The following is a 13,566-nucleotide window of genomic DNA, read 5'->3' as shown; positions in this document are numbered from 1 at the left end:
GTCGACTCGTGAGCTTCTCCGCTGCTCTCGGACGACACCAGGCCGATTGTCGCGGTACGCCACGATTGGGCGGCCCTGCGCGCGAATCTGCTTCGCGCCGGACAAAAGCGGACGTCCATGCCGGCCAGCTTCCGTCGGCTGCCCTCCCTCGCCGCGACGACCACCTGATCCCTCGCCGCTCCTCGCTCGCTCAACACCCACCGCCTCGACGAGCTCGAGCACGACACCCGAAACTCGCTCACCTATCTACACGCACCCTCACCGCCGTCCAACCCCGCCCTCGCCGCCGCGTGAGCCGCCCTCGCTCGCCGTCCTTCTTCCCCACCTCGATCTCGCACCCGACCTCGACGAGAATCGCTCTCGAGCGCACGCACGACCATGGCGGCCCAGCAGCACAAGCTCCTCATCGCCAATCGAGGCGAGATCGCCATGCGCATCCTGCGCTCGGCGCGCGACCTCGACATCCCCACCGTCGCCCTCGCCCACGACGCCGACGCTGCTGCGCCGCACGCTCTGCAAGCCGACGAGACCGTGCTCGTGCCGGCCTACATCGATCAGTGCGTCCTATCTGCCCCTTCTCGCCGATTCAGGGCAGCGAGGCTGACCCTCGCCTCCTCCACCCGCAGAGACGCCGTTCTCCAAGCCTGCCGCGACACGGGCGCGACCATGATCCACCCTGGCTACGGCTTCCTTTCCGAGAACGAGGTGAGCCCGAGCGTGTCCAGTCCTGCGCGAAGCCCCCACTGACCTCGTCGTCGTCCTGCAGGAGTTCGCCGCCAAAGTCGAAGCGGCCGGCCTCCTCTGGCTCGGCCCGACCGCCGACCAAATCGCCTCGATGGGCCTCAAGCACGAGGCGCGCGCTCGCGCCATCGCGGCCGACGTGCCCGTCCTGCCCGGTTCGGAGCTCGTCTCGACGCTCGACGCCGCCCTCGAGCAGGCGCAGCGGGTCGGGTTCCCGATCATGTTGAAGGCGACGGGCGGCGGCGGAGGAATGGGCATGTCCATCTGTGGGAGCGAGACGGAGCTCGAGAAGAACTTTGAGAGCACTGTCGGCATGACCAAGGTGCGCCTTGCTCTCTCTCCTCGACTCCCCTCCCACCTCATCCGTCCTCGAGCTGACCCTCGTGCCGCCCCGCAGACGCTCTTCTCGAACGCCGGCGTCTTCATCGAGAAGTTTATTCCGAGCGCGCTCCACATCGAGGTGCAGGTGTTCGGCGACGGCAAGGGCAAGGTGATCCACGTCGGCGAGCGCGAGTGCAGCGCGCAGCGGCGCCAGCAGAAGGTGCTCGAGGAGGCGACGTCGCCTTTCATCGATCGACACCCCGAGATGCGCGACGCCATGTGCTCGGCGGCGGTGCGGCTGTGCGAGCTCATCAAATATCGGTCGGCCGGGTGCGTCGCGCTCCTCCTCCTCCTCTCGGATGGCGACTTTCCCGGGGCGCGAGCCTGACTTTGTCTTCCCCCCTGCGACAGTACGGTCGAGTTCATCGTCGACAACACGCAGGCCAAGTTCTACTTCCTCGAGCTCAACAGCCGGATCCAGGTCGAGCACGCCGTGGTGCGTCCCTTCTCCCTTTCCCGCTCTCTCCTCCTCCTCCTCCCGTGCTCACCACCTCCCGCCCTTCCACAGACCGAGATGGTGCGGCCAGGACTTGATCTCGTCGGCCTCATGATCAAGCTCGGCCTTGCGAGCCAGGGCTCGTCGGCTTTCTCGCTGCCCGACCAGGCCGAGGTCGCCAACGCGCACGGCCACGCTATCGAGGCCCGTCTGTCTCGTTCCTCCTCCTCCCTTCTCACGTGCGCCCCCCTCACTCTGCCCTTTGACGCAGGCATCTACGCCGAGATCCCGCACCTGAACTTCAAGCCGTCGCCCGGCCTCTTGCAGGAGGTCAAGTTCCCGTCGGCCGACTGGATCCGGGTCGACACCTGGGTCGAGACGGGCACCACGGTGTCGTCCTTCTTCGGTGCGTCCCTGCTACCTCTCTCCCTTTCACCTCGAGCGGACTGACCAAGCCGCGAACGCAGATCCGATGATCGCCAAGCTCATTTGCCGCGGCTCAACTCGCGAGGAGGCGCGCACTCGCCTCGACCAGGCGCTCAAGGACACGATCCTCCGTGGCACGTCGACCAACCTCGAGTACTTGCGCACGATCGTCAACTGCAAGGGTGCGTCCTCGCCTTACGCCTTCCCTCGAACCTTTTTGAGAAGATCACGCCGACTCGACGACGGCCAAGGCTCACTCGCCCACCACCTGCAGAGTTTGTCGCCGGCGAGATGACGACCAAGTTCCTCGACTCGTTCCCGTACACGCCCGCCTGCATCGAGGTTGTCGACGGCGGCATCTCGACCACGGTCCAGGACGGCCGACCTCGTCTTCCTTCCGGCGGCGACGGCATTCCTCGCAGCGGCTTCGCCGACCCGCTCGCCGCCAAGGCGGCCAACATCCTCGTCGGCAACGCGCCTGACGTCGAGCTCCTCGAGGCGACCGTCGGTGGCCCGTCGCTCAAGTTCAGCACGGCGTCGGTCGTCGCCGTTACGGGCGCCGAGGCCGACATCTTCATCGACGAGGACAAGAAGCCGATGTGGTCGCGCTTTGTCGTTCCTGCAGGCGCGACGCTCGAGGTCGGCGCGTGCGAGGGCAGCGGCCAGCGCCTGTACATCGCCGTTCGAGGCGGCTTTCCCGAGGTGCCGCTCTTTGCGGGCTCCAAGTCGACTTTTACTGCGGCCAAGTTTGGCGGCGTCCAGGTGCGTCTCGTGCCCGTTCTCTTGTCGGCAGAAGTGTCGGCTCCGCCAACTTGAGAAGGTCGAGACGGTTCCGAAGGCTCACTCGCCTCTTTCCTGCAGGGCCGCGAGATTGTCGCCGGCGACATCATCACGCTCGCTGTCGACGGCGCCTCTAGCTCCGACACGACCGACTTTACCCTGCCTGCCGCCACGCTCCCGTCGTACCCGTCGAGCTGGACCCTCGCCGCCTTGGTCGGCCCGCAGGCCGACGACGACTACCTCCTCGCCGAGGACCGCGAGCTCCTGTACTCGACGACCTACACCGTCTCGTCCGACTCGAACCGCCTCGGCATTCGGCTGCAAGGGCTCAAGCCGCTCAAGTACAGCCGGGTCGACGGCGGCGCCGGCGGGTCCCACCCTTCAAACTGCGTCGAGCACGGCTACACGACGGGCAACGTCAACATGAACGGCGACGTGCCTGTGCTCCTCGGCAGCGATGGGCCCGACTGCGGCGGCTTGATCTGTGTCCTCGGCTTGGTGAGCCCTCTCTCTTGGCCTTCCGCAATCTTCTCCCTTCCCTCTCTATACGTGTGCCTGACCTTCTTCCCTCCCCAATCGTCGTGCGCAGGTCCAGGCCGACTGGTGGAAGATGGGTCAGCTGCGCTCGGGCGACACGTTCCGCTTCGTCCAGCCATCGTTCGACTCGCTCCCCGGGCAGACCGAGAAGCAGCAGAACTGGCTCGACGCCATCGCCGAGGCCGTTAAGTCGAGCTCGACGCACGCCGTCGTGCCGTTCCCGCTCGACGTTCCTGCCTCGTCGAGCACGACCATCTCGGACGGCCTCATCAAGGTCATCGAGGCGGACGAGTCGGTCGATGCGCCTAGATTGAGCTTCAAGCAGGTGCGTCGAGCTGTCCTCTCTCTCCCACTCTCTCTCTTTCTCTCTGCGTCGACCGAGGCCCTGACCTTGACCTCGGACCGCAGTCGGGCGACGGCGGCATCCAGATCGAGATCGGCACGGAGCAGACGCTGTCGTTCCGCACCCGCCTCATTGCCGAGCTGTGGGAGCGGCGTCTGCGCGCCAAGAACATCTCGGGTCCGTCCCTCCTCGTCTTCCTCGTTCGTCGGGCAGATCCTGACTTTCGCGCTGCCTGCAGGCCTGTACGCCTTCATTCCCGGTGTCGCGTCGCTCCTCGTCAAGTTCCACCCCGAGATCCTGCCGCAGAGCGAGCTCGTCGAGCTCCTCGTCTCGACCTCGACCGGCCTCGCCGAGGAGTCGCTCGACCAAGTCGTCCCTTCCCGGCGCATCCACCTTCCTGTCCGTCTTCTTCCTGTCTCTCTTTCACTTTCCGGTCCTGACTATCGTTGTGCGACAGGTCGTCTTCAACGACTCGAGCCTGGCCGAGACGATGCGGCGGTACAAGGAGTCGACCGGCCGCACCAAGGCGGTCTACCTCGAGCCGTCGAACATCGAGTACCTCGCCAAGGCCAACGCGATGAGCGGCTCGAAGGAGGTCGCCGACACGTTCTGCTCGTGCGACTGGTTCGTCGTCTCGCGCAGCTTTTTCGCCGGCCTGCCCATGATGGGCCCGTTCTCGCAGCGCTGCATCTTTTCGAGCCAGAAGTACAAGTGCGTCCCGCACTTTCTCCTTCTGGTTCCACCGTCCCCGTCTGATGTCCCTCCCGGACGCAGCCCGACCCGGACATTCACGCCCGCCGGCTCACTCGGCCTCGCAGGCGTCATGAGCGCCATCTACCCGGTCGACAGCCCCGGCGGGTACCAGCTCCTCGGCAAGACCTTGACGCCCTTCAGCCCTTGGGGCCGGTACGAGGCGGCAGCCGGGAGCGACTACGAGGCCAAGTTCTTATTGCGCAACTTTGACGTCGTCCACTGGCTCCCGCTCGAGGAGGACGAGTTTCTCAAGGTGCACTCGCTCTCTCCTCTCTCCTCTCTCCATCTTTGTCGTCGGCGTCGTCGACATCGTCATAATGCCCACGAGACTGACTCTTGGCCCCTCGCCGTCGCCGCTCGCAGATCGAGAAGGCCTTTACGGCGGGCTCGTACAAGCCCAAGATCGAGAGCTTCAAGATCTCGGCCAAGGAGGTCCTCGAGTTTGAGCGCAAGACCAAGGCCGAGGCCCAGCAGGAGGCCCACCGTCGCAAGGAGGGCTTTGCGGCGCTGAACAAGCAGTGCGTTCCACTTTCTCTGTGGCACGTTCCCCTTCCCCTCGCTCGGACCCTCGACTGACTTATTTTTCTTTGCGTCTCTCTCCTTTGCAGGGAGGCCGTCTACGTCGCCGAGTACCAGGAGCAGCTCGAGAAGGCCAAGGAGGCAGAAGCGGCGGCGGCAGCGGCAGGCTCGGGCGGCAAATCGGGCACGAGTGCGTCGGCTCCAACCTTCTCGCCTCGTGGCCCCCGAGCGCCTCCCTGACACGCCCTCTTTCGTCTCGCAGTGACTGGCACCCCTCTCAAGTCCCCTGTACTCGCGACGGTGCGCTCGCTCGGCGTCAAGGTCGGCGACGTCCTCACGAGCGACGTCGTGCCGGTCACGGTCGAGCGATGAAGACGTCGGTGGACATTCGCCTTCCTCGAGCTCTGGTGTGCAAGACGGTCTCGGGCATCGCGTGCGAGGTTGGAGATGTCGTGCGACCGGGCCAGGCGCTCCTTTTCGCGCAGTGAGCTGGTCTCTCTCCCTTTCTCTCTCTCTCTTTGTGTACTCTCGTTGCCCGAGCTTTCGTATCTGTAAAACGATAGTTGCGAGACAGAGGCAAATGCGAGGGGATGCGAGAGAGAGAGAGACAGGGGTGCAGGAAAGAAAGGGCACGGCGAGAGAGACCAAGCGAACGACGACCTTCTCCTCCTCCTCCCCCCCGTCCCTCCTCGAGACGAGTCGAGGGCGCGCTCACGAGCTCGACCCGACCGCACCCTCTTCGACCTTGTCGTGCGACGAAGAGCCGACGAGCGTAACGCCGAGCGCCCTCGCAATGGCGTCGAGCAGGCCCGGCTCGATCCCGAGCTCGGCGACGAGGGACGAGCGGCGGCGGCGGTACTTGACGTTGCCGATCGACGACGGGTCGACCGACGACGACGACGACGACCAAGAGGCGAGCGACGTCGAGTGCGGGCTCGTGCGCTTGGGGCGTGCGACAGGGAAAGGCTCGACCTCGGGCGGGACGGAGAGCGGCGAGAGCGGGTCGAGGGTCGAGTCGGGCGCCTTCGACAGAGGTGCGGTCGAGACGAAGGGCTGCTGGAGCGAGGGAGGCTTGAAGGGGAACGAGAAGCCGTCAAAGACGCCGGCGACGGTCCTCGGGGCGGGCACGTGCGCGAGCGGGACCTGCGGACGGCGGGCAAGGCGGTCAAGTCGACGACGCAGAGAGACAACTTGGAGCGAGAAGGGACGGACCTGCGTGCTCGCCGTCGACTCGTAGCGCTCGTACCCGAGCGCTGCGGCGAGGTGGACGGCCTTCTGCTTCTGCTGAGGGCGGAAGACAGGGCAGTGGAGGATGGCGTCGACCTGCGGGCGAGCCAGACGACGTTGATACGCGCACGTGAGGAGGCCAGGACACCACGAGAGAGGAGAGAGAGGGAGGGAGACGCACGAGGACGGCGAGGATGTCCTGCCAGTCGACGACGGTGCGCTTGACGGTCGCGAGGATCTCGATGGCGGCGCACGACGTGTTGAACATGCGCACGACGGCGGCGCTATTGTAGCACTGCGGGTACGCCCAGGGCATCTGCTCGAGTCGATAGAGAGGAGTCAAATCGAGGGTACGGCAAGGCTAGGGCGAGAGGAAGGGAGACGAGCCCGACGCACCTTCTCAAGCAGCGTGACGAGGTTGAAGAACGGCCTCTCGGGCGCCTTGCGAGCGTGCATCGACTGCAGGAGAGAGTGGGACTTAGTTCCTCGCCTTTCAGAAGGCAGTCGAGAGAGGGAGAGGGGCGCACCTCGAGGCGGCAGAGGTTGAGCAGGCCCGTGAGCTCCGTCTGGACGAGGAGCGGGATCGGCGCCACCGTCCTGCGGCGGTCGATCGAGAGCGGCTCGAGGCCGTCGAAGCCCGGAAGGTACGTCGGGAAGACCTGGAAATGCGGGCAAGGTGAGCTCGTCGGCAACTTGGGAAGGTCGACCTTCCCGAAGTCGAGAACAAAGAGAGCGAGGACGCACCGTGCCGAGAAGCTCGCCCTGGCTCGACATGGCGACGTGGATCGTGCGGTTGCGCAACTTGAAGCCGTCACGCAGGCGGACGATCTTGCGAGCGGCGGCGCGCGACGAGCACTCGATGTAGGCCTGGTTGAGCGTGCGGCCGTCGGCGCTGCAGGACGTCGACCGGCGCAGGTCAGTCCATATTTTGGCAGGGACAGACCAAGTCGAGGGAGATTGAGAGGGAGGAAGAGGACTTGACGACGCACCGGTTGCAGAGGATGTGCACGGCGAGCGTGACCCCCTCGCCGTCACCGACACGGCCCTCGTCGACCTGCACCTCCTCGATCGTGTCGGCGGCACCGCCGGTCGTGCCCGTGCGGTCGCTCGCGAGCGTCCCAGGCGGCAGCCACGCCTCGACCTCGTCGACCGTCAACTCCCACGGCACGTTGTCGAGGCGCACGACGGGCCAGTTGATGTTGGCGCGCCACGCGACGGGAGGGATGACGACGGACGAGGCGCGACGACTGAACGACGTGGACGAGGTCGTCGAGAACAGGTCCTGCGTGTAGTCGACCGACTCGCGGGCGGTGGTGCGCTCGGCGCGACCGAACGACGACGTGACGACACTCGGCGACGCGGCGTTGATGCGCACGGTCGGCGACGCAGTGAGCGGCGCGCTGTTGGGGCGACTGCGACGGGCGAGCGGCGACTCGAGCGACTCGAGCGACCCAAAGTCGCTGGCGAGCGTGCCGGCCGAGGACGTCGACGTGTCGAGCGACGTGCGGTTCCCGCTCATCGGCGACGAAAAGACGGTGGCGAGGGCAGCGGCGACGACCGAGCTGCGGCGGCGCCTGCGACGCATCTTGATGCTCTCGCCGCCCTCGCCGGCGAGGACGTCGGCGGGCGCGACGATCGACTGACGGCGCTCGACCTGGCCGGCGGCGAGCGAGTCGAGGAGGGCCGTGACGAGACCTTTGCCCGACTCGGACGCCGGGACCGTCGCGACGAAGCTGCCGACGGCCGACGCGCAGGCGAAACACGTGGTCGGGCGAGGCGGCTTGTGCGCGGCGGCGTTGACGAGAGCGTTGATGCAGACGGGGCACAGGGCGTGACCGCAGGGCGTCTGCGCACAAGAGGAGGGTCTGTCAGAATGACCGTCGAGAGCGGGAGCGGGCAGAGGAGGGCGCAGAGAGCGGGACGCACGAGGTTGATGAAGCAGTCGGTCTCGTCGGCGCCGCAGCCCGTGCACGCCCCCTTCTCGTCCTCAGGGACGTCGAGAGCGCTCGAGGCAGTCGTAAAGGCGCTCTCGCGGCGGAGCTGGACGCCGATCTGGACGTTGAAGCCGCCCTCGCTCGCGGCGTCAGCGCCGTCCTGCCCGAGGAGCGCCTCCTCGGCCGGCGAGAGCGGCACGTGCGACGTGTTGGCGTACTCGGCCTCCACCTCGTCGGCCCAGCTGCGCTCCGAAACGGGGCGCCCCGAGACGGCGATGCTGTCGTCCTCGCGCTCGTCGTCCTCGAGGATCTGGGCCGGGTGCGACTGGCGGCGCGACAGGAAGAGAGGCTGACGAGAGGCGCTCGACGAGACAGGCGAGCGTGCGAGGACGGGCATGCTCGTCGGCGAGAGCGGGTGCGGGCTGCGCGTGGCGGCCGAGGCGGGCGGGCGGGCGCGCGACATGCGAGGGCTCGACGTGTGGCGCGCCGAGCTCGACGACGACGACGTCGACGACAAGAGCTGCGGGAAGCTCGTGTTGGGCGTCGAGCCGAGCGGCGGCGTGCTGAACGTGCTCGACACGTGCGAGTAGAAGCTGTCCTCGGACTCGGGGCACGCCGACCGGTCGAACCAGCCGAGCGGGACGTTCTCCTTGTGCGACGACGAGGAAGCCGTCATGGCGGCCTTGCGGATGTGCGGAGGGACGTACGGCGACGAGGCGACAGGGGTGATCTGCGACGAGAGAGGAGGAGGGCCAGGGGGGGGGGGGGTGGAAGAGACGGTCAGTACAGGTGGCCGTGCGTGGTGGAGGCAGGAGAGAGCGGACGACGCACTGCAGCGGTCTGAGCCTGCTCGCTCGAGCCGACAGGGGATGCAGCCTTGGCCGAGATGGCGAGCTTGTGGCGCTCGGGCCTGTCGAACGACGCGTCCCGCATCTTGGCGCCGGCCTCGGCGCGCTGCTGCTTGTGCGTCACCGTAGTCGTGTTGGCGAGGCGGGTCGCGGTCGTGAACTTGGCGCACAGGCCGTCGACGCGAGCGGTCGGGTCGCGATGGTCGGTGCGCGGGATGTTGGCCGATGCGGCGGCGGCGAGGGGCGCACGGCGTGAGGTCGGGACCGAGACGCGTGAAGCCCTCGTGCGAGCCCTTGTAGGTGTGTGCGGGCCCTGGCGGTGGGCGAGGGGCGACATGACGAGGAGCCCGTCCGGCGGGACGAGGGTGGGGGAGCGAGGAGGACGAGGGGAAGATGCAGGGCTCGCGCGCCGGTGCAGGGGTACTTGGCGCTCGGGTGCAGCTCGGAAAAGAGTGTGCCGGGTCGGGTCGAGGCCGAGGTGGGAGAGAGGGGAGAGACGAGGAGAGGGAAGGAAGCAAAGAGGCGCCGGCGCCGCCAACGGCCGTCTCGCTCGACGCTCACCTCGCTCTCGGCACTTGAGCTGGCGCTCCCTTCTGCCGCCTGTGACCGTGAGAATGTAAGTGTCGGTCGAGGGCCTGTACCGGGCGAGCAAAGGAGGAGAGAACGAGCGCCGACGCACCGCACTGCTCGTCGGCCAACCTGCGCCCTCGCTGCTCGCAAGGTGTCGGCTCAAGCAGCTCGAGGCTGCCGCTCTCGCTTTCTGCTCTCCGTCTCGCGCTGCGACGCACGCGAAAGGGAGGATATTTACACTCGTCGTGCGGCGTGTCGACGATGACGGCGGCGCCGCTCGCTCAGCGCTCGCCCATCTTGCCCGCCTCCTTGCGGTCCTTGGCCTCCTTCGAGTCCTTGGTGTAGTTGCCCTCGACCATGTCGGCCGCACCGTACCGTCCATCGGCCGCCTCGGGGCCAGCAGACGCCGCCTCGGCCTCCATCCTGTCCTTGTCCGAGTCCTTGGGCGCGTTGTGCTCCGACGCCGACGCCTGCGGCGACGTCGTGTTGCCCTTGCCGGCCGGCTTGTGCGTCGGATGCTGCTGGGCGGTCGCGCGTTGCTCGTCCTTGGGCGACGCAGGGGACGCCGTGCTCGTCGTCGGCATAAGGACGGACGCGGTGGGGCGGTAGGCGCGGATGAGGGTGCTGCACGAGGGAGGCAAGGACTCGAGGTCAGTCTCGATGTGCCCTGCAGGCTGGCGAGTGTGCGCGCGGCCTGCCCGGCGAACTGGCGCCGAGGCGACGTGGGACGAGGTGTGGGGAAGAGAGGAGACTGGAGACGCACGGTGCAGGGGGCGCGACACGCGCAGCGCGAAGAGACAGAGTCGCAGAGCGGAGCATGGTGCAGAACGAGCTTGTACTGCTGGGTGGGAGAGGAGGGAGAGCGAGAGAGACGGCGAGCTCAGATGACGACGACGAGCGGGGGTCGGTCGAGCACACTGCTCGAGGTCGGTTGCAGAACTGCGAGACAGCCGTACAAGCACTTCGTAGAGCTGCTGCGTCGCTCATCGCAAGCCCCGAGCGAGCGACTGAGCGGCGGTCCTGCGAGCGACCGCTCTGGCTGGCGCCGGCGGCAACGTCTAGCGCTCGTGTGGACAAGCTCGCCTGCTCTCGTCAGGCATACAGCGTGAGAAGCCCTCGCGCGAGAGCGAGGCAAGACGAGCACGAGAGAGCGAGACGAGGTCCGAGCGACGTTGGCGAGCGCGCGCGCTCGACGACGGCGAACCGAGGAAAGGTGGCACAGCGTCTGATTTGCAAAGACTACACTCTACTGCGGTGGGCAAAGCTGGAAGGAGGGAACAAGCGAAGGTCGCCTCGTGGAGGTGGCTCGAGAGAGGGCAAGGCAGGGAGGGAGGGAGGGAGGGCGGACCGGCAGGCGACGACGGTCGCGCCAACGGTGACGCGTCAAGCGCCTAGAAGAGCTTGTTCATGAGCTGCATGCTGAGCTCGACGCCGAGCTGTGGGTGAGGAGGAGGGTCAGTAGCTGAAGGACAAGGGAGGGGGAGTGTCGACGAGGAGAAGGCGGCAGACGCACGAAGGTGGCGGCGTTGGCCGGGAAAGCCTGCAGAGCGAGACAAGGCGTCAGTACCCGAGTTCGAGAGGATGCGTGAGCGTGGCTCGTCGCAGAGAGGGGCGAGGAAGAAGGCAACGGACCCTCGCCATGGCCGGACCGAAGCCCTTGAAGAGCGCGCCGACGCCGTCCTTGGCGACCGTCTGGCGCGCGCAGTCCATGAAGCCCTTGTACGTGCCCTCGGGCGCACCCTGCAGGCGCGACTTGACGACCTGCGCACGTGAAAGAAGGAGAGTCGTCAGGGCCGTTCGCCCGAGTGCGGCGGGCAGTGGACGGGGACGCACATCTGGCGGGATCGCGAGCGTCCACATGGCGACACCGGCCGAACCACCGGCGATCATAACGGCGCTGAGCGAGAGCGCGGCCGGGTCCTGCCCAGCCGGCGTGAGCGACTTCTTGACCATCTCGTACACGACAAAGTCTGCGCGACGGGGCGAGAGGGCGTCAGTATCGGCGCATGTCGTAGAGGCGCTGTCTCGAGGGGGAGATGGGAGGGAGAACTAGAGAGAGGGGAAGAGGACGCACAGGCTGCGCTGCCCGGACCGTCGCGAGCGACCGTCGCGCCGGTGCCGCGGTAGATGCTCTTGAGGCCGCCCTCCTTGTACAGCTTGGCGACAGCGTCCATCGGGCCGCTGTACAGCTGCTTGCCGCCCTGACCCTGCATCTGTCGACGCGCGAAAGGAGAGAGGGTGAGCGACACGCGCAGACGTCCCTGCTGACGAGCTCGACGTCGACGCCGAGCGAGAGCGGCGACGCACCTGCAGCAGGACCTTGACGCGCTCGACAGGTGCGGCGACGAGGGTGGTCGGGATGGCGGAGAAGAAGCCGGCGGCGGCGAGCTCGCCGTACGAGAGGACGGAGGAGGGGCGGTTCGGGGTCATGGCGTAGACGAGCTTCTTGCCCATGGCGTAGCCCTGTGTGTGGCAAAAGTGTCAATCTCTTGATGCTGAAGCCGCCGCAGAGCCTGCGCCGCTCTGCTCGGGCGCAGAACTTGCGCACACGGAGGGATGCTCGAGAGCGGGACGCGAGAGGGACGCACCCAGAAGCTGACAGCAAACATCGGCGTGACTGTAAGACTCGATAAAAGGAGGGGAGTGAGTCTCTCGCGTCGGATGAGGAGGAGGACAGAGCGGGCGCACCTCCTGCGAGGGGAGGACCCATGCCGCGGTAGAAGCTGCGACGAGGCACGAGCGAGTGAGCTCTCGCCTCTAGGCGACAAGGAGAGGTAGGGCGAGCTAGAGACGCACCCTCGGACGCCGTCACGCGCCATCGTCTGCCTCACGACGTCCATCGCGCCGGTGTACTGCCCGGGCGCCGCCGTCTGCAGGCGGACCTTGGTGAGGTCGAAGGGTTGACCTGCGAGCAATGAAGTATCGTGAGCGCTGCATGGTCTCGCCGGTCCATCGAGTGCAGAGCGAGGGCCGAGGTGACCCCCACTCTTGGCTCGAGGGGGGAACGAGGAGGAAGGGTGGACGCACCGACGAGGACGGCAGCGACACCGCCGGCACCGCCCGAGATGAAGCTCTTGAGGGCCGACGAGCTCTTCTCTGCAACCTTTTCCTCCTTGGTCTTGATCACGTCGGGCTTGTTGGTCGTCGAGGACTGCACGACGCAACACAGAGTCGGCAGGAGCTCGGGCGGCGGTGCGCGGTCGAGGGATGGCGAGAGAGAGGTGTGCGCACCATGCTGCGAGTCTGCTGTAGCTTGGCGAGTGCTGTAGAGCGAGAGCGAGAGGAGGAGGGGAGGACCAAAACGAGGCGCGGCCCCAGCCGAGCGAGAGAGTGATCCGGCTCCGGCCAACTCGGCAACTTAGGTCCGTTGAAATACGAAGCCGCTCGTATTTGAGCTTAGCACAGCTTCGTAACCCTGGACGCATCCCGCGACCAGCCGATTTGCGAGGAGAGCAACCTGCACTCGCCCCGCTCGCTCGCGCAAAGTCGGCTTTGCGGAGCGGACGAGGTTGTCGAGCGTAGCTCAGCGTCGTCGGGCTCGCGAGAGCCACCGCCGTGAGGTCGACAGCGAGCAGAGCGAGTCGGCGGTCCGACCGCACCTGCGAGGTGGAACCGGCGCGTCGACCTTTCGGCAGCGTGACCGCCAGCAGGCCGAGCGAGGAAGCAGCAGGTGGATCGAACTCGACGCGAGGAGGAGAAAGAAGGCAAGAACCAGCCGCAGCGGAGCAGACGAGCCGGGAGTTTGAGAAGGCTCCGGTCCGGCTTTCGCTCACCGACTCGCCCTCGTGGCTCTCAGGTCGACAAGCTGCCGAAGCGAACAGACACTCTCGATCGTCGCACTGAGAGCTGAAGCAGAACCAAGGTCGTCGTTGCCAAGCCGTCCTCCTCGCCGCCGTCCGACACTCGCTCGACCCTCCTCCGCGCCGACTCGCCCGCTGCACCTGCACCGACCGCCGATCTCGCTCACCAGTAGCTCGGTACGGTCGTCACGATGACGCCGTCGCGCTCGAGTTGGGTCTTGAGGCCGGCGTACCGAGTCCCCTTTGCGCCGCCGCCGTACAGGATCCAGCC

The 13,566-nt window shown here is 66.9% G+C and overlaps 3 protein-coding genes across 3 annotated transcripts; 1 reads left to right on the top strand and 2 right to left on the bottom strand.

Annotated features, from left to right (window-relative positions):
- Positions 1-378: 378 nt before the first annotated feature.
- On the top strand, positions 379-5,493 carry RHOBADRAFT_55770 (uncharacterized protein; the record flags this gene model as incomplete). Its single annotated transcript, XM_018418006.1, has 18 exons — positions 379-557; positions 627-705; positions 767-1,063; positions 1,139-1,392; positions 1,474-1,558; positions 1,631-1,766; positions 1,830-1,964; positions 2,026-2,166; positions 2,259-2,746; positions 2,846-3,262; positions 3,354-3,626; positions 3,710-3,821; positions 3,883-4,043; positions 4,102-4,355; positions 4,419-4,650; positions 4,761-4,915; positions 5,006-5,106; positions 5,179-5,493. The coding sequence occupies 18 exons, from the start codon at positions 379-381 to the stop codon at positions 5,286-5,288; spliced, it is 3,609 nt and encodes a 1,202-aa protein (XP_018268737.1). The 3' UTR covers positions 5,289-5,493.
- Positions 5,494-9,776: 4,283 nt separating this feature from the next.
- On the bottom strand, positions 9,777-10,314 carry RHOBADRAFT_46732 (uncharacterized protein; the record flags this gene model as incomplete). Its single annotated transcript, XM_018414844.1, has 2 exons — positions 9,777-10,119; positions 10,259-10,314. The coding sequence occupies 2 exons, from the start codon at positions 10,312-10,314 to the stop codon at positions 9,777-9,779; spliced, it is 399 nt and encodes a 132-aa protein (XP_018268736.1).
- Positions 10,315-10,703: 389 nt separating this feature from the next.
- RHOBADRAFT_29853 (uncharacterized protein) lies at positions 10,704-12,777 on the bottom strand. The gene is made up of 11 exons (XM_018412889.1): positions 12,727-12,777; positions 12,523-12,646; positions 12,292-12,400; positions 12,184-12,218; positions 12,084-12,112; positions 11,803-11,958; positions 11,570-11,708; positions 11,329-11,465; positions 11,128-11,256; positions 11,009-11,035; positions 10,704-10,931 (listed from the first exon to the last, which is right to left on the bottom strand). Exons 1-11 carry the CDS (start codon positions 12,727-12,729, stop codon positions 10,887-10,889), a joined length of 933 nt encoding a protein of 310 aa, XP_018268735.1. The 5' UTR covers positions 12,730-12,777; the 3' UTR covers positions 10,704-10,886.
- Positions 12,778-13,566: the final 789 nt, after the last annotated feature.

The sequence above is a fragment of the Rhodotorula graminis genome (assembly GCF_001329695.1).
Source record: "Rhodotorula graminis WP1 unplaced genomic scaffold RHOBAscaffold_14, whole genome shotgun sequence".
Lineage (NCBI taxonomy): Eukaryota > Fungi > Basidiomycota > Microbotryomycetes > Sporidiobolales > Sporidiobolaceae > Rhodotorula > Rhodotorula graminis.
Note: the sequence above shows the minus strand (reverse complement) of the source record. Positions and strands in the feature narration are given on the sequence as shown.